We start from the raw sequence: 26,192 nt of genomic DNA on the forward strand, positions 1-26,192 counted from the left end.
CACTCGAAGGAAACGCTTGGTTTTTCAGATCGCGCGGTCGAGCAGCAGCATGCAGCTGCTGGCACCTGCCCCGGACCCGGTCTAGATCGAGCCGAGCCGAGGCGCGAGCCGAAGCGCCGCTGTCAGACGAACGAAACCACCATATCCAAGGATTTCCCGTGAAACCTCCGAATCCCCCGCGGGCCCGACAACGACACGGCCGAATTCACGCTGGCGAATCGATTCGAACTGCCGCAATCGTCTCTCGATCTCCAACGTTCTCCGCGTTCCTCGCGTTCCCAGAGCGGTGCACTCGACTCGAGTATCGTCTGGCGAAGCGCGGTGGCCGATTCGAAGGACGCGATATAACCGGCAAGAGGAAAACGCGTCGCTACGGATGGAGAGGGAAACGTCTGCACGCGCGGAAGAAGGAGGGTATCCTACGAAGCGCGGGCTTTCGAGCGTTTCGCTGGAGGATCGGAGAAGACGAATTTCATCCCGGACGAAGGAACAACCTTAGGGTAGTTGCGATTTATTCGAGGTTCGCCTGCCATCTCGAACGATCGGTTACACCGCGCAACGAGAGCACGAAATTTCTGATCGTCGCCGCTTCAACATATCGTCACCGATATCACGAGCCTTGTATTTTCTACGCGTCGAGTGCCACGCGGCCGAGAGCATATCCGCGACTCGCTCGAACCCGCCGATCGCGAACGAAAGGCGCGATGATCGCTGTGCGCCGTTCGACGTATCGGTGATTCGGTCCCCGAACGCTCGTCGGTCGTCGGCGATCGAACGAACGCGCCAACGCCGATCACGATTCTCCAGGCTCGTATTATTTTCCAGGAGGGAACCGTGAGCCGAGCCAGGAATAGGAGCAGGGAATATCGATCGATCGCGAAAGGAATCCAGCCGCTTCGTATTTGCGCGCGTTCCCCGCGGTTTTGCGGCTGACATTCCCCCACGATGCAATTAACGCTCGGTAATGATCTATTCGATCGCATTAGCACGCGTAACCACCGGCACTCCGTAAATGTAAGCGCATGTAACTACGACGAAATAATAAATATTTTGAAGTCCTGTAACAAAAGTCTATCCCCTCTCTCTCTCTCTCTCTCTCTCTCTTCTCCGAAGCGAACGAGGAACACACGAATCGGAACCGGCCGGGCCGTCGATATTCGTTCCTTGCGCCGTAATCGAATTTCCCGACTGGATCGCGGAATCAGTGGATTTACACGAGGTCACACCGGCGTTGCGGCAATAATCGCGCCGATTGCACGAAACGGGGGAGCGTTCCCAGAGGTAACGAACAAACGGTTCCGAATGATCGTCGAAACGTTATCGGCCGGGCTCAGCCGACGAAATATCGAGCCGCGAAACTGGGACGCCTATCGGAATAGATAAATAAGCGGCCGACAACCGAGCGACAACCGAGTAAAAACAGCCGCGTAATACTAAACACGGTGGGGAAGAGGGTAGCAACGGCCGGAGAACAAGCGGAGGCGGCCGAAGAAAATGTCCAGCTGGACGCGTAATTATTGGAAAAGCCAATCCGATTTAATACTCTGGCAATACGTTGCACGGGATTGCGAGACTTGGTCGAACGACTCGCTTAGCTGGATCGCGATAACGCTCGATCGAACTTCCGCGACAACTACCACGGGCTCCCCCGTTCGATTTTACAGCATTTTCCAAATCTCGCCGGTTACCGGAAGCTTTCGAACGTCGCGACGCTCCTCGATCGTTCGCGACGTACTCGAGTGCGGCCGCGAAGCGAGAAAATAGACGAAGGAACTCGAGACTCGCAACCGATGCGACCGTCCTTCGACCGATTCTGGGACCAACGGCCGTGACATTCGATTATCGAGAAGCATCGGGACGGCTGGCGCGGACCGACTAGCCGCACCCGTATTCTCTCTGCTCGGGAACGGCCCCTTTTATCGGCCGAACGCTGGAAAAACGCGATTCAGCCTGCTTAAATACATGTTCGCGCTCTCCTTTGGGTTCGTCCTGCGACCAATAAACGCGATACAAAGAGACTAGACTTTCGAAGGCAGCAAGTTGGCGCGCCATCCGTACGGAGGTCTCCTCTGAAAGTAACTCGAATCGTTGACGTCGTTACGTCGCGGCCCAGCCGGCCGCAACGAAATTCCTTCTTGGCCGCGTTATTACTTAAAAGTTTCTTCTTAGCGGTCGTTGCCCTGCATTCGGAATCGAGGCGACGTCGCGGACCTCCGCGGCGAGAATTCGAAATGAACATCGGTGACGAATGGAACATCTGTTCCAGAGAAGCTCGTCGGGAAAACACGTCCGCGGCCATCGCGGATCGATCCGTTCGCGTTCGCGAGGGAACCGATAACGACGCGTTCCTCTCGAAAATTCAAACGAGAACAAACGGAGGAGAAATCGAGCTCTGTAATCAGACCTAGACCGTCTCCAACTTTCGAGCGAAAGAAAACATTGCTCCTGGAAACGTCTTCCAATTTCATCAGCGAACGACTCGTCTCGCGTAACCGAGAAGCACCGATGATTCCGATCCAACGGAAATCGATCAGGAAAAACAGAGGAATCTTTGCTCTTCGGAAGAAACGCTTCGAGAACTGCTCCTTTCCGTTCACCGACCAAGTCCGACAAGTCCAGCTACAAACGACCGTTTCAACGTTCGACTCGAGGGAGGAGTTTTGGCTCCGAAGCAAGCGGTTGCGCTTCGCGAACCCTCGCCAGCGCTCGATTCGCCTTGTCCGCCGTTATCGTTCCGTCGCACAAAGGGGGTGCGAGCGCACAGACCCATTGCGGCTGTCTCCCGCGAGATCCGCTGCACGGAACATTAAGTCGTTTGTTCCAGGTTCTCGTGGCACTCGAACCTGTCGCCTCGCATCGCGTCGCATTATCATCGGCTATTATTCTCCCCGTAATAGGTCAACGGAGAACGCTCGCCGAAAGAATCTCGATACGAGCTGGAATACCTAATTTCCGAAACGTCAGATCGGTGTCGCATCCAAGGGGAATCGTGGAAAGTTTATTACTCTACCGAAACGCAAAATTTCGGTTGTATATCGGCTAAAGTAAGAAAGAATCGTTTGAAAAGCTTTCTCGTCTGGTCGAACGTTTCCGTCGGATTCGAAAATTGCGCCCTCCGGCGAACTGGAAGCGACATCTATGACGAACGCGGCGAAGCCATTGGAGGAACGTTACCGACGATCGATAACCCGAGAAGAGACTCGCGATCCTAAAGTCGGCTGCATCAAACAATAACACATCTGGTACAGAATTGATTCTTTATTGCGATAACGATTTGTTGTCCCTCTTATCGGTTGCGCACACGTTCCTGTTCACCCTCGAAGGAAGTAAGAAGAGAAAAGAAAATGAACAAGTTGCGTTTCTCGTAAGAACATTAGACAAAGAATATAAAATTTGAGGAAAATCGATGTCTTATGTATTACACCTTACATTGGTCGCTAAAATGTTTTCGAGCCTCGCGAGACACGTATGTTGCAACGCACAAAGAATACCAACATTCGCTCCTCATTCGAATTCTGTTACTCCAACTACTACTCGCAATCGCTCGTTACTCCGCTACTACGCTCTCTCTCTCTCTCTCTCTCTCTCTCTCTCTCTCTCTCTCTCTCTCTCTCTCTCTCTCTCTGGTCTATATATGCATCGAAAGTCTCTAATTCCCGTTGGACGCGCGTCCGCGTAAAACTTACCATTCCTGTGTATCACGGAGAAAGTATTTACTTACTCGAGGTTACTTAAATTTCGTTCCCCTCGGCGAACGGTGTGCTCTTCGACGACCCTTAGATATCTCCGCGAGAGCGAAACGCACAACGCACTTCGATCAACCAATTTCTCGATCGTTTTATTTCCCTTTTCCATTATTAAAATACAAATTGATTCGGATTCCAATCGAAATGATCGCATCTCGAGAAATTGCATCGTTGAAACCGTGTAATCCTTCACCCATAAACGGTTAGCGCTAAAATGTTGCCTCTTACCGAAATACTCGCATGCGCGCGATCATGTTTTTTCTCCTCTGAATGTTGCGAGACTCTCTCGGAATCGTAGGTGAAATGAAATGGTAAAACGCATCGGTGAAATTATAGCAGCGTCGATCGTTGCGAACTATTCGCGATATGGATGTCGAGTACAACGCAAGAACTGAGCCAAAAACGTCTAACAGTACATTTACATAGGACGAATCGTATGAAAATCTTTATCCAAAAACTGTACAAGCATGCGCGCGTCTACGCGTTAATACACGTTCACATTTTTAACAGTCTACATAATATTGGTCTACCGATTAATTTCTACACCTCTATCGAGAGCTAGACTGCTTTAGTGTAAAAACAAAACGAGAACGGAAAGGAACGAAGAAAGAACGAAAATAAAAGAGAAACAAATTGAACGATGTTCCATGAAAATCTCGGACTTGTAGAATAAGAGAGGAAATAGTCGTTTTCACCTAATCAACAACACACAATTGTTTAGCCTTTACAAACAAGAATGAATACAATTTAAATTGCAAGTATGTCGTAAAAATTCTAACATCGAACATCGTAGGCGCATTTCGATTTACGGATGATAATCGTTTGGATGATTATGGATAAGATCGAATAAGTTCAACACACTGATTCTCTCCTACGACGGGATTGGACTTTCTAACGACGAAGAACGTCGTAAAAGTTCATCCGTTTGATTCGTTAGGGAAAAACACGTCTGGGGCTAGCTTCATAAATGTATATCTTATGTAAGATGGTGCTCGCACTGACACACGCCACGTTCCCATTCTTCGCGCTGCTACTGGAGATAATATCAATTGCCACACACGAAGCTTAACCTTAACTATATACACGCGTATCGCATTTGATTTTAATCTCTTGTCGAAGCTTTAGTAGTGTCCTTTCAATGTTATCGAGAAACAAAAAAGAAAAAGGAAAAAGGAAAAAAGAAAAAAGAAAAAAGAAAAAAGAAAAAAGAAAAAAAGAAAAAGAGAGAGAAAGAGAGAAAAAAAGAAAAAAAAATACATGGAATGGCAAATCCCATCGTTTTTCTCGTGATAGAATATAATTAATCATCATAATTATCAGAAGAACGTATGATTCTTGGTTAAAATCAATTTCTTTTCCATTACTTTTTTTTTTTGTTTTTCTTCGTCAACTCTTGTTTACAAAATTCCGTATTCTCCCAACATCCGATTAAATTAAAAGTTTCTCCAATACGCAATTTAAAAATGTCTGTGTACGAAGACATGTGTAGAGAATATCGTGCCGGGAATGCTACACCCCCGTTCACATACGCTAAAAACACTGTGAGCACGATCGAAACAACTCGCCTCTCTTGATTGCACACATTTCTCAATATTCTTTGCGTTCGATGATTAGATTTATCATTCCACTTCTTTGTGTTTCATTAAGAAATGAAAATCTTTTAACCATAGTGCATTGCATTATATAATCTATCTGTACACTCACAACCGTTCAAATACACAATAATATCAACATATTTAATATTGGACCATTATGAACAAAAGAGATGCTTAATGGATAGATTTACAGATCACAGAATATCAACGTGTGTCGCGAAATTCTATAGCGAAAAATACATATGCACACGTCTATCTTACAATAATTTCTTCTTCTTCTTCTTCCTCTTTTTTTTTTTCTTTCATTTTGCACAAAAAAATAGAAACGAAGCTCATTTCGTTCAAGTGTTAGTTAAAAAATGTAAAAAGAAATTGAAAAATTAAAAATGATGTATATATAGGTATATATATATATATATATATACGTGGTGTGTGTATACATATATATATATATATATATATCGGTTAATAGCGTTACGCAAGGAAGGAGACAATAGACTTATCACGCTAAGACGCGTTTCTCAGAAATTTTATTTCTGTATTCCATGAAAAAAGAGAAATTGTTTCACCATAATTCTCATATATTCCACTTCATTCAGTCATTATTTATATAAGATAAGGTATTACAGTAATTTGCTATGTACGAATTAATTTCAGCTACTTCCATATCAGATCTGAATTGAAGACAATATTTGTAAACTCCGACCTCAGCTCTGATTTGAAAACAACCTGTCTCTATATAAGTCCATATTAAATATATTTTACAATAATATTATCATTGTACATGAACAACGTATGCTCTACACCTCGCTTGCTATCGCCAACTAACCAGTGCAACGAGAATTCCCCTCGATCGTAGTAAAACGGAATTAAAAATAATTACTTTATGGTACAATCAATACCATCGAATACATAATGAAATATGTATTTAATCTGGCAACGAATCCACATCGCAAACACAACGTTTCAGTGCTCCATCTTCGAAGTAAGAGAAGAGAAATGAAAGCTCGCGTGCGCTGATCAGCACGACGATTGGCAAGTAGGTGTCAATTTGTTAAAATAGACGAGGGGACTGGATTTGTAACCCCAATGTGTGCGCCGCCCTGGTACCTGCTGCAGTAAAAATGAATATTTTATATACATAGTCCTTCGTCTACAGAGACGAGATGTAACAACTACATTTCAATTATACGATCTACGATTCGACACTTGTCGCCACGATTTAGGCAAATTATATTACACGTGTATTCTCTTTTCCCGCCTCTCGAACAAAAATCATGATACACACGGAGAAACTATCGTACAAAGATATCGCGCTTTCTAACGATAAACGAATCGTAAATAATCATGATATCGTACTACTCGATCTACGACAATTAGGTGTCGGTTAATGTTGTTGCAATCGAATGAGCAGTTAAGACACGCGTCAAGTGATACGAATTTTCCATTAACCGAAATTTCTCACCCTCCTCTAGTCGACTATACTGATCTAATAAGATCTTAAGCGGCATTAATAAACGATCAAAGAAACAATTGTAAAAGAATGCTTACATGAAGTTGGTAAACAGGCGAAAGGAGGTTATTCCTTATTTTCCTCGGTAGTAGTGGTGTTAGAGGGATTTTGAGAATCTGAAGAAGACGAGGGTGGTGCTTCTGCTGCTGTGTCTGTCGCATCTTGACTCGAATCTGAGCTATCCTTTATGTCTTCTTCCTTCTTCTCTTCGCTAACACTAGTATTTTTAGTATCTTCTGTGTAATGTTCTGTTTCTTCTGTTATTTTTTCTTCTTTAAAATTAGATTCCTGTGTCTTTTCAGTGGTTTCTTTGCTCTCCGCTTTTGTAGCATTCTTATCCTCGTTGTCTATTAATTTTTCTGTTTCCTCCTTGTTCTCATCCACATCCATTTTCATGGATTCCTCTTCAGAATGCTTCTCTCCCTTGTTATTTGCTGCTTCTTCGTCTGTGTTGTTTTCATTGTTTTTCTCTTGTCGTTTAGGACGCCCGCGTCCACGACCGGTACTTTTCGTTGAGGTGTCCCTCTTTTCCTTTTTAGGTGGAGACGGTACAGGTGTCGACGAAACCAGACCTCGCGCTGAACTACGAGTACGCCTTCTTCCTTCCACTTCTCCAACATGTAAGTCCTGTAACGGTAACAGCAGAGTAAATTATCGATTCCACTTTAATCGTTTATTCGATCGTTGCTCTGCGTCGATATAAACAAAAGATTTTTTATTCTCGAAAAGAACCGAATTTAACTCTAAACGAATTTGCGTCCATATACCGTTATATGTAGATTAATATATACTATAAGTATATTACAGTGCGCTACTATAATAGTACAACAGTGATGAAAACAATGATAATAAAGATCATGCTAATCAGTTAAGAAACAAAGGTTGACGATTCATAATTGGCGGTCGTGTAACGTATTTGTAGTGAACGCTCCCCACCAAAGATTCAAGTGACTCCCCCCAATCCCTCGACGCTCCTTCAATCCCCACTCCCGGTACTCTTGCTCACGTAGCAGTAGGAATCACCAAGGAGGTTAAATGGAGGGAAATAACCACGCAAAGGGTTGAACTTTGATTTTTACGCTTAACATGACCGAATCTTCGATAAAGACATCGTCTTACGATGTAAAGGAGTAAAGGGGTAAAAAAGTAAACAAGTAAAGGAACGAAAAAAAATAAAAAAAACATAGAAATAAATGAAATAAATGAAATAAATGAAATAAATGAAATAAATGAAAAAGAATGGTACCTTTGTAAGTCGTTCGCCTTCCTGAGCCGTCCTTTCCAGTGTGGAAAGTCTTTTCGTGCCTCCTCGTTTGTTTTTCGCCGGAGTAGGTTTCTCTTCTGAAGAATGGTCCTGGAAATATTTCATCGTTGCGTTTCATTCGGTTCGAATAAAAGCGAACGCGCCGATGAAAATTTCAAAGGTTCGGCCCGAATCGCAATTGTAAATCGAGAAATCGAGAAATCGAGAAATCGTGGTCGACGGCACAAAAAATCGAGACGATACCGCGATCGTTTTAAGGATTACGATTGCCTACGGGGAAAAAACGCAGAAACGCAAACGATAATTACGCGCGCGATAAGATTATCAAGGACCGTTGAACTACAGGGGATACACGCTAAGTTTGTTTAAGTTTCCCGCCATTTTGCCAAGTCGATACGCATTTCTGGCGTCGTAGCCCCGAACGATGTTCTCGAGCGAAGCCGTATTTTCGTGGAGAACCGCGTGGAACACGATCTTCCGATCGGGACACGTTTCCCGCCTTTTTCGCTAGAACTCTATTGCCACTGAGCAGCAACTCTCTCCTCGTCACAAGAGTCACAAATAAAAAACATCCACCATCTTTGCCAATGAAGGACAAACGGCGCAGCTTTGAAAAATCACCGAGTCCGTGGCCACGCGCAATAAGGCACCATTGTCCTATGATCGTACGAGCTCGTATCTCGCATAATCACTCCTCGAACAAGGTTCGTCCGTCGCAGTACGCGTTATCATATCGAATTTTCGAGAGAACGAGCGTCTCCTCGTATTCGAGGAGAGCACACGCCGCCTTAGCATGAAAACTCGGCTTGACGAACATGTTTCTCATGTTCCTGTCCGCTTACCTTCGACACATCCTCGATATTGTTATCGTTCTTGTTCTCCGCCTTAATATCGGACATTTCCCCGCGATCGAATCACTCAAAAACACTGGAAAAACCGCGATTTCTCGGCAAGAATTCGTGCTGAGCCCGGTCGCACTGTTTATACGATAAGCAAAGATGGCGGTTAGCGTGGGTCACGTGACAGATCGTCAAACGTAGAGCGGGAGTTCAGAGCGCCGCCTCGCGATTAACTCGCTAATTCGACACGTAGCGACGCAACGTAAACGCGAGCAATCTTTTGAATTCTATCCTTTCATTTACACCACTTTACGTTACACCCTACCGATACTCTCGATCGCTAGGCCGCCAAAGTTCCCTTATCCGATACATTCCCTCTCCCGCCTGCTCGAGAAAATTCACCGCTACGGCTAATTCCATTCAATCGTCTCTAGGCTAATCCTTCGATTCTCCCTCGAACCGTTCAAGCGTTCGGCTACACCATTTCCGGTGTCACGATTAAAAAACGACACGCAAAGCGTGCCTCTGTTTATTCACCGTCAGTATCTTTTGCGATACGGAATACTTTTTCATTGATTACTTACCTCTACGCTTAAAACAAGAGAAACGTTGTGACTCGTTTAATTTCAAGTATTATAGTCGACCATTTAATGGACGCAGAAATTCCATCTCTCCTCCTCATACATGTTTCGAGCATCACTAAATCTTAACATCAATATAAATTGGTTTTTCAAAGGAAAATAATGTCATTGTTCTATTTTAGTTTAAAGTAAAATGCATCGGATATGTACAATATTTCAAATCAATAGTTTTTCAATTCAATTCCATATCATTCCATATCATTTCAAGAGAAATTACCGAAATGAAGAACTTTCCTTACGTCAAGGCACGTTAGTTGAATATTGACCACTGAAGAACATTGTACAGCAGATTTTTTTGTACAAACTTTCCACACATTTTCATACATTATGTTGTTTACTAATTGTTTGTTTCGATACTTTCAGTCGTCACTGTCTGTACTCGAAATCACAAACAGTATATATCGGCACAGCGAATGTTTTAACTAATTCCAACATATGTGTCCTCTCGATCTCGACATCGATTTAATGAGTCGGCATTCTTCTAAACCAAAATCTTGCTCTGAAATCATCACTACACGTCAAGAATGCGGGAGCAGTTGGCGAATGCACAATCAATCTCACTGGACCATTGTGTCCTAAGGACAGTAATTGTTTCCTAGACGCATTTCGAGAATTCCACGCGCATAACGATGTTGTTGCTTCATCGGGAAACATTACATAATCTTCGGTGTGATTAAAAATAGCTTGTGCTTTGTGTTCTTGTTTGCCTATCAAAAGGTAGCAATTAATTATCATAAACATAATACGTAATAAAAGGATCTAGACATGTACTTTGTACTATGCATATCTTACATATACTTAGGGATCGGCCTTTTACCTGTAGTTCCAGCACCTGTATACGCTATCAAACATCTGCTAGTCGATAACTCCCATAATTTTATCAGGGAATCTTTTCCCGATGACAGTAAATACTGAAACCCATAGATAGAAAATTACAAAATTCTCCATTGAAATACTATACTTAAATTAGCTCTATAATAAAAACAAAATGTATATAGTTTGTTTGTCACGAACCTTTCCGTTTCTCGTAAATGTTACTGAACATACTTCGTAACCGTCGTGCGCCTTCACGAACGTGTTTATACATCGATTCGACACACCGTCCCATAATTTTATACTTCCATCTTTACCGGCGGACGCGTACGTTTTCGCGTCCGGAGAGTACTTGATGCTGGTTATTCCAGCAGTGTGTTGATGGTTGGGTATACTACAGACAAAACACTGTGCCGTGTTAACATCGTATAATCTTACAACTGGATGATTAGTTCCAACGACTAGGAAGTCACCAGTTGGATGAAAAGATAAGCATCGTATTTGATCTGCATCTGTAATAGTTCTAAATGCTTTTTTAACACTGGCTTTGCTGAAATCAAACAGCTTTATGGAAAAATCTCTACTGCCAGATACAAGGATAGGTTCCCTCGGATGAAACTCTAGGCAAGTAACTTCTTCTAAATGGTCGTACAACGTTCTTATGACTGGGTGACCACCCGTCTGATCGCCGGGTGCCATTTCATCCGGAGCTGACTTGGCCAACATTCTATCAACATCCAGAATTTTAATAGATGCATCCACTGAACCGGTAGCTATCAGTTGACCATCCGCAGAGAATGCTCCTGCTCTGCAATTTCCTTTGTGCGATGTAACATAAGCAGTCTCATATTGTGCTGGTTCTGGAGCTTGTGTTTGAGCTTCTGTTTCAAATTCCAAGTCTAAACCAGGCCCCAAAGTATTATCAAAAGTCGATGAAAATGTAGATATGTTAGTTGTATCTTTCTTCGAACGGTCAGGTTCATGGGCCAATCCAATTAACATTAAGTGAAGTAAACGATCCGATGGTGGACACGGAGGTTCTGCTTGAATTATGTTTGACAGTTGTACGGCTAATGTTTGATGTCCATCATAAAATAATTGGCTGAAAAAATTTCATATATCCTATTAGCATTGTTTAATTTCTGTTTAAAAGAATTATATAAACCCAACTGTACATAAAGCAGCATTATATAGGTCGAAACAGTGCAAGTAATTATTTCCAATATATTTAAGAAATAATAATCGATATGCATGTGTAGAAGGAAGGAAAAATATGTAACCTGATCATAAGCCTGTAGAGTAATTCCCTGCTTTTTATAATATTCTTTGGGTCCACCTCAGGTTCCTTCATTTCGTTGAAATTCTATATTTTACGAAGGGGCACGCAACTCGACCGTTTCCGGTAGAACGCACTAAATCGTTGTCTAAACGCCCATCAATCGATGCCTCTGATTTTTGAGGTTATAAATCGTTGTTGTTAACTGATTTCGATAATTGATTTTACCATTTAATTTCTATACGATTTACTTAATTGGCTTGTTAATTTGCTTACAGAAAGATCCCTACCAATAGGAACAGATCATAGCAAGCAGAAAATCAACGGGAAATCACATACAGTAACTGTCAGAATGACCGACGTGCACGAGTGTTCAGGGACCAGTCCGGATTTTTTGAAAGAGAGAAACGCGCTTAGAGCAAAACGTAAGAAGCTGTTGCCCTCTGACTATTCTGTTAAAAAGAGACAACCTTTTAGTCTATTGAGGAAACGAGACAAAGATATATTTGTAACTAATAAAACGAATTTTAAGGTAATAATTATTACGAGATTATAACCTTGTCTTTTGTCAATGTCAATAGTGACGAAAATTTAAACTTGATCGTTAAATAGTACGTTCTATTATTTTATATTATATAGTATTTTCAAAATCATTATATTCGTAACTCGGTCAGGTCAATTGTATACGTTTATACTTTTCCCACCAATGTGAATGATCTGTTTGTAATATTTTAATTAGCTTTTATATTTTCTTCACAATACAAGGCACAATTGAAGATATGTGAAAAACTTCTTAATGATGGTGATTGTGAAGTGATCATTCATGGCCTTGGTGCAGCTGTGCGTAGAGCTTGCAATTTAGCTTTACAGTTAAAGGAGATTCATTACGGCGGAATCGAGTTTGACATCAAGACTTCTACTATACCTATCATTGGTGCATAAGTAGTTTTAACTTTTGGCAATGTTATATTTTGAATTTCTCACAATAACAATATTTTATATAATTGCAGACGATTTTGAACCCATTCATGATAGCGCTGATTATGAAACAATTAATAGAAATAATTCTGCCATACATATTCGTGTGTTCAGAAAGTTCTCAATAGGTAATCTGAAGTATCAAGAGTAACAAAACAAATTTTAAGAATATTTAATCTGTTATTATGATAAAATTACAAATAATAAACAAAAGATAACAATATGATAAATGAGAAAGTGAAATAATTGTAAGTTCAATGTCTACAAAATGATATTTTCCTTGAACGAGCTAGTACATTGGTTGGGCTTAACAATTTTTGAAATATGGATAAATTTAGTTTCATTGACAATTTTTACAATGTTATTGGCCCTCAAACTCGATGACAATTATTTCCTAGGTCAGTCAGGATGGTGGATAGTATTTTCACCTCTTTTTATAGCAGATGGATTAAACACTTATTTTTGTGCAATCATTTTTATGAGAATGCATATGGAGGGAACTATTAAGGCTGCTATTCTAAGAGCATTACAAAGCCTTTCGTCGCTACTGTTGATATTTGCTTTCAAATATCTTCTATGTAAAAAACTAACAGGACAAAGCACTTTCGAATACTCAGAAATTATGAGCCCTATATTCGTGCTTTTGCAATTAATTGCAGTTAGAGCATGTCAAGTAAATTAATACCTATGAATTGCAAACTATAGAATTTACAATAATAATAGCAAATAGAACAGAAAAATCGACTAAAAATAACTTTCATTTTTCTTTCTTGCGCTTATTGTACAATCTTTTTATTATCTTCATTAAATTCTTATCAAGTACACTGTTTTTATAGAATATGTAAACATTTAAAATTAAGTTTCAAGTACAAACATCAGAATGTAAATATCAAATTGTAATAAAGGATGATTTATATTAAGGATGGTGCTTTTTAATGTTTACTGCCATCTCTCATCTACATTTAATAGTATACAGTTAGTATTGAATGTATTTTTAACTTGGAAGCATTCATAATTTAACGTGGAAGTTTCTTGGACTGTTTTGAATACTACATGTGTTCTGTCGTCTTAACTTTCAGATCAATACTCTGAAACTTCAATAAATTAGATGTTTGAAATGTCATGGTACTTCAATAGATGTAACACAGTAACCGTGTCATGTCATTTTCTCGCTGTTGTAAATTTATGAATCAATAGTACGATATAAATCTAAATCTAAATATACATTTAACATTAGTCGTACTAAAAATTTTTCATTAATGACACTATATATTTAAAAAAAGTGATATTTTAAGGTAAATATGAATCATTATTATTACCATTATTATAGTGGTTTATCGAATAAATTTTTTGAAAATTTTTGAAGCTTTCAAAAAAAAGAAGTCATACTTTTATCTAATTTTGTAATGTGAAAATCGAACGAGGTAAAAAAGATAAGTAACTTTTATATAGATAGATAGGAGAAAAAAATTTAATGTTTTACGTCTAAAAAAAAAATCGTATTTTATAAATATAGAGTTGTAACTTTTAAATGGTAAGACGATACATATATACGTGTCTACAATAAGGTAATAATAAACAACGAAACCGGATTAATTCGATATATTTAGTACTGCTCTATTTAAATTCTAAAGATAAACAATCGACGGCCGTAAAGCTTAGGATGGTCTGAATTCTCCCTCCAATCCTCTTTGTGTAAAATCAATATTTCTAGTAGGAGGGTAAGAGAAAGGGACGGGACCGAGGGTGTCCGCGACACCCGGAGGAGGGATGCGAGTCCGGCTACACTATAGATAAAGCCTGTTGCTGCTGCCACATTTCAAAGCTCGTCCTCGCAATTACTTGATCGGTTACAATTAAAGAAACGTCGATTGTCTGTCGTAGTCCAAAGGATCAGAATAAGCCTTAGTGATGTGCTGTGGACATCAATCTAGAGATTATGGATAGGCTGACTAATAATTGGACTCATGGTCAGTTTCTTTATGTCACAATTCTTCCTTGCATTATTATACAGAGCATTTTTCTATTGTAATTTAAAAATGTACAGCAATAATACTCGATATTAATAAATACCAATGAATTCTATAATTGCTGTACATACTACATTGTACATTATAGTAACTTAATATCGGTATAAGTATTTAATTTAATCAATTCAGTAATTAATTTATTAGATTTTGTATCTGTGAAATGAATGAAAATCAATGCATTCAAGTACACCCTACTTTCAATCATTTTTGTTCGTAAGAGATAACGGTGTTTTTCCTTTTTTAATAGGTATGAATGAAACGTCATCAACACCGATACCTGGACAGAACTGTGTCTCAAATTCATCAACATCTTCAGTTTTAGAAAAATTTCTAGTCATCGCTCCGTCACTGGTTTCTGTAAACCAAGAACTGAAATGGATTTTTCTTTTACACACATATGGTTTTGCGTGTCTCTTTTTTGTACTTGCATTTTATACATTTTTATCTATTCTACATTTAAGGTACTGTAAGAGAGATGCCTCTTATGAAAAATATATTACGGGTTACGAAGATTCTGTTTCTTTTTCCAGGTCTCTTATATCAAGCCGGCCTTTCATGTCAACAATTAATATGTTTTTATGCATACTTGGGGCTTCAAGAGCAACTTGCCTCTTCATAGATCCGTACAATCTTAAGGATATCATGCCAAAAATCATTGGATCCATAGTATGGGACATTGGATTCCCTTGTATAACATCTGCCTTCAGTCTTATACAGTTGGCTTTCCTACAGTTAACTCAAGTAATTCTAATAATGCCCAAATTTGAACGTTATAAAAAATAAGTTTAATATACAATTTAATAAAGTTTCAGCTTAAATTTGGACCACAAAACATACAAAAAGAATCTTGTGTAAGCTTAATCATAACAGGACACTTTTTCTTCGTGATTGCTAGTGACATTGCTCTCACTTCCCCAAATTGTTATGTTGTAATTTATGTAGTTCAGTCTGTGTTTCTTATTTGGAGTATTCTTCTATATCTGACATTCTTACACGCCGGGTATAAAATACTTCAGTGGTTGGAAACTGTGCCAAGTAGTATGTTGGTAAGAGACAATTCCAATAACCATCAGAAAGGTTTGTTTTTGCAAATCAGCCTTAACGTTTTATAAAGAAATTTTTAAATTACAATCTAATTCAAGGTGGTTAATATTCTTTAAGGTATCATGCAATTGGCAATGTTAGCGCCTTACAATAATTTAGCGTCGTATGTTGCTCCTGCTTTGGTGCCTACTTTACTCAATCCTAAAGTTAAAAATATAGAAGAATCAGAACCCGCAACATTCGTCATTGAACCGGAGAAAAGTTGTCAAGGTAACGAACATACCGGAATACACGAATACTCGTTAGACCGTCTGAATGAAATGATAATTTTGAATATTACAGATCAACTTGCGAAACCATCTCAAAAAGAGGAGCAATTTCAAGTAGAATCTGACAAATTTTACAAGAGTCCACTGCGTCAGATTGAAAAGCCGACACCTGTGTCAACGGTGCCAGAAGTGTACGTCAGACCTCCGACACCAACGCCGTCGGCAGCTAATTTACCAATAATAACGGTGTCCAGTCCGAGTCGTAAAAGCTCTATAGGCAGCAGGCGAAGTAGCGACGCGTCCAGATCGTCTCGCAGGAACTCGGAGTGCAGCGTTAGATTTATGAACGATGAAGATGGTTTTGCGTCAGAGTGTCGCCGAAATTCTGACTTTAGTCCGAAATATTCGCCCGATATCGATCGAAGACGATCCCCGGACAGAATGTCCAGAAGACATTCCGAAAACGTCACGCCTTTGGGAAGTGTCAAAGATCTGAGACGGTGTTCTGATTTTTCGCACGAGAAAAACAGGAGTTCTCAGTTCGCGGCTAAACTGAAACGGAACAGCGATTTCGGGAATAGAACACCCAGAAGAATGTTGCCGCCGAACGAACATTACAAACTATCCAAAGTTGTGGACTTGAGTCCCGCAGGTAAACGGAATGTAAACGTAGATTTAGAAATAATAGTATCAATGAAATATCGTGCGAATCGTGTATAATTCATTTCCGTTGTCGTTCAGGCTCGAGGCGCAATTCGGACATTAGCGGAATCATCTCGAAAGCTGAACTACGCCGGAATTCGGACACTTCTTTTCGGCGTAATTCCGAAATGATTCAAATCAAGCCGTTAAACTTGAATCGCCGAAGCAGTGAAATGAGTATTAGAACTTTGAGTAGAAGTCCTACGCACGGTCGCAATATAGTTCCTGAGAAAATTGAGGTACAAGAAAAGTCCGAATCAGACTCAGATCAGCCTGATTGTAGCGAGAAAGCAGCTCTGATGACGGACAAAAGTAAGGACAAAGTGGATGATTCGAAAGGGCGTAAGAAAAATTTATCTTGGAAAAACGAGAAGGGAAAAGAAGATGCCGAAGATATAACCGTTGAAACGAATTTGCTTCCTGAAAATACTACAACCGACGCGAAACTTACGGTACCTTTAGATCTTTTATTAATACCGATATCAAATTATTCTTACAATATATGTAAATGTTCCCTTTCAGAGTAGCGACTTCACACTTCATTCGATATTAAATCACATCGCGTACGTAAACAGATCTAAATCTGATATACCTTTGCATATATTAGAAGCGAATACTGCAGCAGCTAGAAGATCACAAATTCGAAAAGTATTAAATGTCACATATATAACTGCAATTTTAGGAATTATTTTATGCATTACAGACATTGCACGTATTTTTGGCCCATATGGTAATTTAATGTACAATAGTATAATTAAACTGTTCTTCGTGCATGGTTTTTTTTTTTTTTATATGAAAATATGAAATAAATTACGTAAAAATTGCGAGCATCGCACTCGTTGCTCTGGCCGTGAAGTTATTAACAAAAGTTATTCTTGATTTACGTATTTTCAGGACTTTTAGCTGAGAGAGTGAAATATGGCACACAACCGGTTATAACACAGTATCCGAAACCTTGGCCATGGTTCGTGTATCAAACTTTATGCAGGGGTATAGAATTGACGATGGGTTGGGCAATGGCAAGTATTACTAAACAACCGTCGGTAAGTCCACGGCACCAGTACCTAAGCGGTTATCCTAATTATAATGTACATCTGAAACGAGGTAATAATCCTTATATATGAAGCAATATATCAGCAAGCAGTGGATCAATGAACTGAAATATCAACCTAAAGATTTTTAAAACTTTATCTTTTACTTTTGTTTCTACTTCGAAACACATAATAATATAATCGTGATATTCTTTGATATTTATCAATATTTTTGTACGTCCTACAGTTTGACGACTAAATGTCACATATTAAGAATCTCTGAAAAAAAAAAAAAAAATGATGCAATGTTATCCGCAGTAGACAATTCAGAAGCATTTCCCATTTCTCTTATCCTCTGTGATGCTACAATTATTATTTTTTTTTTTTTATTGTTCACCATCGGTTAAACAGTATAACAGAGTTACAGTGTAATAATAATAATCATATTGACAAACAGAAAATGTTATTCAACTGAATATAGCAATAGATCAACATGTTATTCCATAAAAAAAAGACATGTTCTAGCTCTGATAGGATATACATATATAAAAATATATATACAATACATACGTATCATGTTTTTAAAGGAGCTTTATACAAAAGATATTCTTCTAAAGAATATATTTTGATTGAAAACTATTTCCATTCCTGAAATTAGATTTAGATTAGTTTCGAAAAGTATTATTTTAATAATAATTTAGATTTCTCACTTCTTTACCAAATTCTTATATAGAACAATACGTTAAACCTAAAGCAAAAGTGTTTTCACACTGTAATAGTAGTAGCGAATCTTTAAAAGAAAAAACTACTATTTCCTACTGAAAAAAACCTGAAGTCTGTACATACATAAAAAAAGACAATGTAGCACTATGTAGATAAATCACTCGCAAGTAAGATATTTTTACTCTACATCTACTGCACCAATTAATAATTAGTAGTAATAATACCAGTTCAACATTGAAGTGCCCTACTATTAAATGTTTAACAAAAGTTCTTGATAACTCATATATAATGAACCTATTTACAAATGCAAGTTTTAACAGTGTTGTGATTCTATATGTGATACACAATTTACTCGTAGAATAGGGAGATCCTTTTTATGTCTATACAAGTATCGATTAAGAAGATACTACTTCATGAACCAAGAGACTGGCCAGTTTGAATTATTTATTATTGCAAAGATACAGTAGTTCATTTATTCTTTTCGAGAGTATACATCAATCCTTTTAGGGCAATTGTTATTAAGGTGTATCTTGAATTTATGTTTTGTTAATATTTTTAGTAATAATTTCCTTCCATAATTTCCCATTATTTGTCAAGTTTGTTTCGTGTTGAAGTAAACTATAGAGCTAGAAGAGAAACTATGTATACAAGTACTTATGCAAGCATGAAGGATCTCGTTAATTGTTTATTTAAAACTACAATAACTCTTAGTATGTAATATGTCGTCAATGTTCAATGTGCCAAATACTTGTGTTACCTACATTAAATGTTTATAAAAATCGACTCACGTGAAGTAGTCTTATATTCATATAAATGAATATTTATATACAAGCTAAATGTACATACGATAACAAATGGTATCATTTAAATGAAACTGATACATACTGTTCAAAATGGTGCATAATAAATCACTATTTTTATTGACAAAAATCCGATTATTATAATACCTGTGCTATTCTTATAAAGTTCAGTGCAACTATCGTAAAAAAATTTGAAACAATTTACAAAAACATTATTTTGTAAGATATATATTTCAAAATGTTTATGTAATGCAATACGCTACGCGCGATCGTACACCTAAATACAAATTATTAATAATTAAACTATACAGATGATAATACTGAAATTGCAATACGATAAAATAAGAAGTCGACATATTTGATTATGTTAAGTATCACGTCGTACTGTAAACAATTTTGGGTTTTAGTTAAAAGTAACATCAGCCTACCCAAAAATAATAGTTTTATGGGAATCGCTTAAATTTCATTTCCGTCGGTATACTATTATTCATTTCCAAAACATGTATTGTTGTTAGTATCAACTATGTATCTAGATAATGATTGTAATATCATAATACAGCATTGTATGGATGTGTGTTTATTGTTTTCTCACGTTACGACATTGTCATTTAATGAACATTCAACTGGTAATAAACAGATAATAAAACCGATGTCGAAAGAAACAATATGTAAACAACAGTGAACGGTCGCAAATCAATAAACACCTTTCTTGTCATGATTCTGATGATACTTTCTTTTTCAATCATTCTATTTCCCCTCTTCTTTTCCTTATAAGCTAGAGTTTCATTAATTACATCTAACACCAATCTCCCAAATTATAATATTAACAATCACATATATCATGCGCATTACATTGCACGTGATACACGTAGGTATGTGGGAGTAAACACGTGTTGCGTAACAGGCGACGATCATCCACAACGTGGCGTGTGTCGACACCGGTTGCGACACAATACCTACCGTCCGTTGCTGGGAACTTGGCACTCGTGACGTCATAGGGCCGGATACAGTCGCTCCGAGAAATCCAATTGAGAGTCCGGAAACGACTCTTCGCGGTGTTCGTCGCGCGACCCGATTGGCGTGCGCCTACGAATCTGACCACTCGGACGAGAGTGCCAGGTTAGCTGCAACGGACGATATACTGTTGTGCTTAGTTTTTAAGCTATGAATGGGATGCATCTGGAAGAAAGAAAGAGCGATTGGGGGTGAACTTTAAGTGCATGGAAGTTGAGCGGTAGGGCGGTATCACAGGATAAGCGAACAGAGCATAAACGAGAATAGAATACGGTAGTTTAAACAAGTCCTCGGTGAACATACGGTAGATACTTGTTTTATTCGTTAATTATTTAGTTCAATAAACTCTTGTTAATATTAAGGCCTACCACGGTGTCCCAAATCCTACATGTACAATAATAATTTTAACCTTGATAATCAAAGTAGTCTATTTCAGGTTCTGGCACCTTTATATTCGGCTGTGTTTCCATTTTTTGATTCTTTTTGGCGGGCAGTGATAATATCGTCCTAACAACGAAAACAAACAGAATGATTAATAAACAGAGACACGGCGAAATCTCCGTTATTGTGAAAAATCTAAAGAAATTCATATCTAGAACACTTACTTTACGGATCCATCGACTTTTGAAGTGTTCAACATCGGACCTGGAACTTTTCTCTGACCATTTTTTCGTTGTACAATTTCTAATAAACTGTAGCTCGGCAACCAGCACTGTAACAAAATTAATTAAATAAAAAATATAAGGAATTATGAAAAATTTTATATTACTATGAAAAAGAAGTATCACCTTGTCCTTTACAGCAGTAGCAACAACGTTTCTCTTAGGCTCTTGATCGTACGCTTGACTTTCGCAACCAAAATACTCACAAGATTCGTGAATGAAATGACGTTTATCTTTATTCATACTTTCAAACGAATAACTACGTGATTTCTGTTTCGAAGTCTTTGCTAGTTGAACCAATTCAGTCAGCTTCTCGTGAACCATCTGACAAAAATGTGGATCTTTCTTAGCCCATTGTTTCATGAAATCGCTGTATCTAGGCATTAATTTTCCGCTTAAATCCGGGTTTACAATTTGCAAGCCTAACGCTAATCTTTTATTTCGTTCGATTAATCTGCACTCGTCGTTACATTCCAAAGTTTTCAACTGATTCTGTTTTTTCGCTCCTTGACCGAACACTTCCTCCAAATTAACTGAATGACCTAGTTGCATGTCAGCCATTTTACTAGCTAGTATGCTACTCGCTATTCTTTGATATTCTTTAGAATTTTCTGCACAAGCACGGGACGTTGTTCTATGCCCACATTGACATGTTACCTGCACAGAATATATTAACTGTTACAACATTTGATACAACAAAACCATCGAAATCGGTACCATTAGAGTATATCCTTTACCGAGAAAATATAATTCGGACATTCACCTTTACCATTTCCTTGCACGGTGTATCTAGACATTTACCGTCGTGACACGGGGCAGCGCAGACATGTCCACACATTTCTCTCGGTGTAGTACACGGCTGAGTACATTGTTGTCCAGGTCTCTCGCATGGTCCAGGATGACAAATAGTGATACACTTGTGCCGTCCGCAAGAAATAGGTTTATTACATGGCAAACCGCATGAAATTTCATCGACGTAACACGGCACAGCTTTACGAAGTTCATGTTTACCATGACACCACCTCTGAGTGAGAACGGTACAAGGGGGACACGTAGACTCATTGTGGCAATTATGGAACACTTCGTGTCCACAGGGATGCTGACGAGAACAAGGTCTGTCGCAAATAGGTCTCCTAGTACCGCAAGGAACCGGAGGATATATTACAGCAGCTCCACATTCGCAATATAATTCTTCAAAGCTACTACGCCAACAAGGTTGACACCGTCCTATACGAACATAATATATCTCAAATATGATTAAACAGAGAATAACAATTTCGAATTAACAAGTTATATATCGTTATTATAAGTTGTATAATATTAAGCCCTATTATAATAGAAAACAATACCTTTATGACAAGTTTGTTCACATTTATGTTTGCCACAGCTTAAAGTTTTAGAACACATCAAAGGACAAATATGTTCTACTTCTATGCAGCACAACTGATTACACTTATGCTTGCCGCAAGACCTTTTCTTTGTGCACCGTTTTTCACATCGAGCATCGTCGGCTTTCGATACTAAGTCTTTACAAGCAATTTCTCTATCCATGTTTCCGCAACGACACTTAACATCTGTGGTCAAATCGCAAACAGGGCAATCTCCTTCGTGACATTTGGCTTTGCAGGTGTGAGGATTATCTATGAAAAATACATATGTATATATATTTATTTTTTATATTCCGTCAAATACCAGTGTTACTTCAGTTTCAAAGAGTACTTACTAGGTTGACCACATTTCAGATTTTTAGAACATATTTTATCGCAAACTGGAATTGGGTCTAAACAAGTTTGTCTTTCTTCTGTCAACGGTGTCTGTCCACAACAACAGGTTGTAACTTTCTCCGGGTTCAAACTACAAGGTTCACAGGCATCCAGATGACACAGCTTTGCGCAAGTGTGATTACCACAGTCTAATAGTTTACCGCAAATATTTCCACAAGAATACGTAAGCGAAACATTATTCTGACAAATTATCTCCCTCTTGTTTTTACCGCAATAACACTCTGAAATAAAATTTATATTAATTCCATGTTTCGCATGGTGATTATATTAAAATTAGACGCAAAGATGTTATTATTGTACATCGATTTCGTACTTTGTTCAATTGTCTTCTCGCAACTTGGGCATTCTCCGTGATGACATTTGTTTTCACATTTATGAGTGCCGCAATTTAGATCCTTATCGCATGTAGCATCGCACAACAATAACTTGTGTGTGCTACATTGTACTGTTTGCGATGTTTTACCACAGCCGCAATACCTTGTTACCATTGCTACGCATTGGGGACAAGATCCAGGATGACACAGAAGAGTACATTTGTGGGGACAAGTATTTTTCGATAACGTTCTACCGCAGACTTCTCCGCAAGAATGTGCAACGTCTCTACGATTCCATTCAGGGGTTTTTGTCTTTCCACAAAAACAGAAGTAATCGTCAGGAATTGTTAAGCTTACATTCTGACATGCTGGACATCTCCAACCGTTATCTAAAAAGATACAGTTATTTATAATTCTAAGCAAATACAATGTTAACGCATTCATAATACTTTCACTTACCTGCTTGCGAAGATTTTGCCCATTTTTTAACACACTTCAAATGTAGAACATGATAACAATTAGAACATGACCAAATGTAATCATTCTGTCTGATAGATTCGCAACATACTAAACATTCTAATTGTCCCCTGTTTAACTGATCTGTCAATCTTTCCCTTTGACTTGCATCGTCATCTGGATTAAAGAATAAGATATATATATATATATATATATATATATATATATATATATATATATATATATACACCATGAGATAAATATAGCTAGCTGAAAAATGGTATAATTTGTTTAATTTAAATGATATACATACCAAGTGGGCTCTTTTTATTTTGTACTCGTTTCTGAATACTATTCTTTTCATTAATTTCTCTTTTATTCCTCCAATTCTCATTTGCCTTCTCTTTATTATCAAACGTATTACTTCTGTTTCTATCCTTCTCCTTGAATGTTTCAGTTTTATCTCCTTTCTTAGGTTCTCTGAACCCATTACGTCCCTGATAATTATATCCTCTGTCTTTAGTTTCCTTTATTCCTACTGTAGCCTCTTCGCTAAAACCTTGTCTAGTTTCATTAGAATCTTTACGATTGCACGCGTGTTCATTTCTATCCTGTTTATCTTCTGAGCCATAATTCTGCCAACTTTCATTGTACCCCTGATAATTGTGTCTTCTTTCTCTATAACTATAATCTTCCTTGTTATATCTAGCATTGTACGGATATTTTCTTGTATTTTTATGGTAAGTATATAATGGCTTTGATCCTGAATCGTAATAAGTAAATTCTTTATCTTGATTATTAGACTGCTTTATGCCATTAGACTGTAAGTTATTGTCTTTGGTAACAACACTTCTTCTATCTTTATTCTCAGTTGATGATTTTCTACTTTTATACAAATTTGTATTCATGCTTGAGCATGGTTCTTCCTCGTTTAAATTTACTAAATCTTGTGTATCCGGTTGCAATTTATCAGAGTAATGCTTATTAGTATAATATTTATTACCCTGAAATTTATAAGAACTTCTGCCTCTCTGATGATAAGAGCTTGTATACCGATTTTTTTTGTAAAATTGATCTTGTTGCCCCTCTTTAACCTTATAATTTATATTCTTTTTACTCTCATGCTTTTGTTCACATTTATTTAAATTATCGATAGGATACTTATCAACATTTGGTGCTTTTCCTGTAACCTTTGCGTCTTTGGTACAACAATCCATGTGGTTATTCGAAGAAATAACATCCATATGTTGCAATTCTTCTTTCTTATTGATTACTTTAGAATTACTTGGTATAAATTCTTGGGCCGTAGCATGTAAATTTGACCCTTTTGTTACGACAGACCTAACATCTTTCGTACCTTTTACATAATTATGCTTAATGTTACTTGTGTTTGTGTTATAATCGCTACTCCAATAATCGACAGTAGGTACAAAGCAATTTTGTGGTTTAACATTCTTGGGGAAATGTTTCACGTTAGTCTGAGTCTGAGAGTTGTCTATGGTATTCCTCAAATGCTCCTGATAACTATTACTTGTAGACAAGACAGTGGGCATAACATTTGCATTTGAATGATACAAAGTATTCGGACAATTTTGTTGGTACATAGAATCATTTTGTACATAAAATTCATGATTTTCTCTTCTATAATCACTATTTACATTATTAGGAAAAAACGTCCAGCTTCCTGTTGTGGAAGCAGGAACATTTTGATCAGAGTACAAATAATAATGCTGATCATCTGGTTCAGAATACGAACCATCCCAGGTGGCCATAATTTTTTCGGTTTTGCACGTATCTTTTAAAATAACTTTCACCGTATGTGAAAATAACTGAAAACGTTGTTGTTACCCGTTACTATTCTGCCGTTTCTTAAACGATTAATAAGCAATTCAACCGAAAATATGGTTACCTCGTTTCCAGACGAATAATTATACGTAGTGCTTTTCTAAATTTGCGAATACAAAACATTCGTAAATTTGTACAAGATAACGAAATGGGATAAGCAAGAATGATACTGGATATTGTACAATGAGCAAGAATTACAAACACTTTTTACTAGAGACTCAACAAGCACAACTCAAAAACTGTCTGTTAGGTGTGCTAACTTAGCACGAGACGATTCGCACTTGTGATTTGAACGATTTCAAACAAACGTTTAATTAGAATTATAAATTTAAGCAATCAGTTGGTATTATAATGCAAATACTATTTGAAAGCGTATTAGAAGTATAATTTCATAATGAACTTTAAACAAAATACAATATTAAACCGTCAATCGAATTCTCAACAAACGACTTTAAAACTTGGTTATCGAATGTAAAAGAAAACGATTGCTTAATCCTATCTGTATCGAATAGATGGCACTTTTTTCCGTAAAAAGACCATCCGATACGTTTCAGCACAGATTGAATCTCTCCGTACAGAGACAGACGTTACATGTTACAAGAATTGTAATTGTCCAGCCCTCGAAGAGTCCTCGGGACTCTCGTACCATTTTGACGTCGTGTTCGACATTACCGATAATCCCTTTTGAGGTTTACTGACCATAATATTTTAAGTGCCATTTGATTTGTTAACTTGTATTAACAGTTAATACATTCCTAAATTAATAGTTTTACGATAAGTCAACTTTTGCCCCTGTCGGTATGGAAGCATTCTTGATATTACCACGACCGCCCTTCACGGTCGTTAAGGAAGG

The 26,192-nt window shown here is 38.1% G+C and overlaps 7 protein-coding genes across 18 annotated transcripts in view; 4 read left to right on the plus strand and 3 right to left on the minus strand.

Moving 5' to 3' along the window:
- Nucleotides 1-1,063, plus strand: part of LOC116424668 (adhesion G protein-coupled receptor E3) — a 47,233-nt gene extending 46,170 nt beyond the window's left edge. For all 5 annotated transcript variants that reach the window (XM_031971377.2, XM_031971374.2, XM_031971378.2 and 2 more), the window contains one exon: nucleotides 29-1,063. In XM_031971377.2, the coding sequence (XP_031827237.1) occupies nucleotides 29-85 (57 nt within the window). In that variant the 3' untranslated portion in view covers nucleotides 86-1,063. The remainder of the gene's footprint in view (nucleotides 1-28) is intronic.
- A 3,303-nt stretch (nucleotides 1,064-4,366) lies between these two features.
- LOC116424596 (uncharacterized) lies at nucleotides 4,367-9,154 on the minus strand. The gene is made up of 4 exons (XM_031971198.2): nucleotides 8,961-9,154; nucleotides 8,101-8,208; nucleotides 6,893-7,481; nucleotides 4,367-6,454 (listed from the first exon to the last, which is right to left on the minus strand). Exons 1-3 carry the CDS (start codon nucleotides 9,015-9,017, stop codon nucleotides 6,921-6,923), a joined length of 726 nt encoding a protein of 241 aa, XP_031827058.1. The 5' UTR covers nucleotides 9,018-9,154; the 3' UTR covers nucleotides 4,367-6,454; nucleotides 6,893-6,920.
- A 525-nt stretch (nucleotides 9,155-9,679) lies between these two features.
- Nucleotides 9,680-11,842, minus strand: CstF50 (cleavage stimulation factor subunit 1 Cst50). Of its 2 annotated transcripts, none has more exons than XM_031971197.2 (4): nucleotides 11,692-11,842; nucleotides 10,613-11,513; nucleotides 10,416-10,509; nucleotides 9,680-10,305 (listed from the first exon to the last, which is right to left on the minus strand). In XM_031971197.2, exons 1-4 carry the CDS (start codon nucleotides 11,760-11,762, stop codon nucleotides 10,061-10,063), a joined length of 1,311 nt encoding a protein of 436 aa, XP_031827057.1. In that variant the 5' UTR covers nucleotides 11,763-11,842; the 3' UTR covers nucleotides 9,680-10,060. The 2 variants fall into 2 exon arrangements, with proteins under 2 accessions (XP_031827057.1, XP_076224177.1); XM_076368062.1 differs by having other exon boundaries at nucleotides 10,112-10,305; nucleotides 10,391-10,509.
- A 197-nt stretch (nucleotides 11,843-12,039) lies between these two features.
- On the plus strand, nucleotides 12,040-12,847 carry Rpp20 (ribonuclease P protein subunit p20). The gene is made up of 3 exons (XM_031971200.2): nucleotides 12,040-12,219; nucleotides 12,453-12,621; nucleotides 12,698-12,847. Exons 1-3 carry the CDS (start codon nucleotides 12,040-12,042, stop codon nucleotides 12,814-12,816), a joined length of 468 nt encoding a protein of 155 aa, XP_031827060.1. The 3' UTR covers nucleotides 12,817-12,847.
- An 86-nt stretch (nucleotides 12,848-12,933) lies between these two features.
- LOC116424599 (transmembrane protein 203) lies at nucleotides 12,934-13,589 on the plus strand. The gene has a single exon (XM_031971201.2). It carries the CDS (start codon nucleotides 12,934-12,936, stop codon nucleotides 13,345-13,347), a length of 414 nt encoding a protein of 137 aa, XP_031827061.1. The 3' UTR covers nucleotides 13,348-13,589.
- Nucleotides 13,590-14,066: 477 nt separating this feature from the next.
- LOC116424682 (uncharacterized) lies at nucleotides 14,067-19,830 on the plus strand. Of its 6 annotated transcripts, XM_076368059.1 has the most exons (9): nucleotides 14,076-14,635; nucleotides 14,943-15,156; nucleotides 15,226-15,436; nucleotides 15,508-15,772; nucleotides 15,857-16,009; nucleotides 16,082-16,660; nucleotides 16,750-17,162; nucleotides 17,233-17,440; nucleotides 17,605-19,830. In XM_076368059.1, the coding sequence occupies exons 1-9, from the start codon at nucleotides 14,605-14,607 to the stop codon at nucleotides 17,832-17,834; spliced, it is 2,304 nt and encodes a 767-aa protein (XP_076224174.1). In that variant the 5' UTR covers nucleotides 14,076-14,604; the 3' UTR covers nucleotides 17,835-19,830. The 6 variants fall into 6 exon arrangements, with proteins under 6 accessions (XP_076224173.1, XP_076224176.1, XP_076224172.1 ...); XM_076368058.1 differs by having other exon boundaries at nucleotides 14,067-14,635; nucleotides 15,012-15,436; nucleotides 15,502-15,772; XM_076368057.1 differs by having other exon boundaries at nucleotides 14,071-14,635; nucleotides 15,857-16,660.
- Nucleotides 19,831-20,568: 738 nt separating this feature from the next.
- stc (nuclear transcription factor, X-box binding stc) lies at nucleotides 20,569-26,137 on the minus strand. Of its 2 annotated transcripts, XM_031971237.2 has the most exons (10): nucleotides 25,404-26,137; nucleotides 23,808-25,323; nucleotides 23,498-23,671; nucleotides 23,038-23,427; nucleotides 22,664-22,945; nucleotides 22,290-22,580; nucleotides 21,704-22,167; nucleotides 21,067-21,597; nucleotides 20,884-20,990; nucleotides 20,569-20,785 (listed from the first exon to the last, which is right to left on the minus strand). In XM_031971237.2, the coding sequence occupies exons 2-10, from the start codon at nucleotides 25,264-25,266 to the stop codon at nucleotides 20,683-20,685; spliced, it is 3,801 nt and encodes a 1,266-aa protein (XP_031827097.2). In that variant the 5' UTR covers nucleotides 25,267-25,323; nucleotides 25,404-26,137; the 3' UTR covers nucleotides 20,569-20,682. The 2 variants fall into 2 exon arrangements, with proteins under 2 accessions (XP_031827097.2, XP_031827096.2); XM_031971236.2 differs by having other exon boundaries at nucleotides 23,808-26,137.
- Between the last annotated feature and the right edge of the window lie 55 nt (nucleotides 26,138-26,192).

The sequence above is a fragment of the Nomia melanderi genome, chromosome 5 (assembly GCF_051020985.1).
Source record: "Nomia melanderi isolate GNS246 chromosome 5, iyNomMela1, whole genome shotgun sequence".
NCBI classification, from domain to species: domain Eukaryota; kingdom Metazoa; phylum Arthropoda; class Insecta; order Hymenoptera; family Halictidae; genus Nomia; species Nomia melanderi.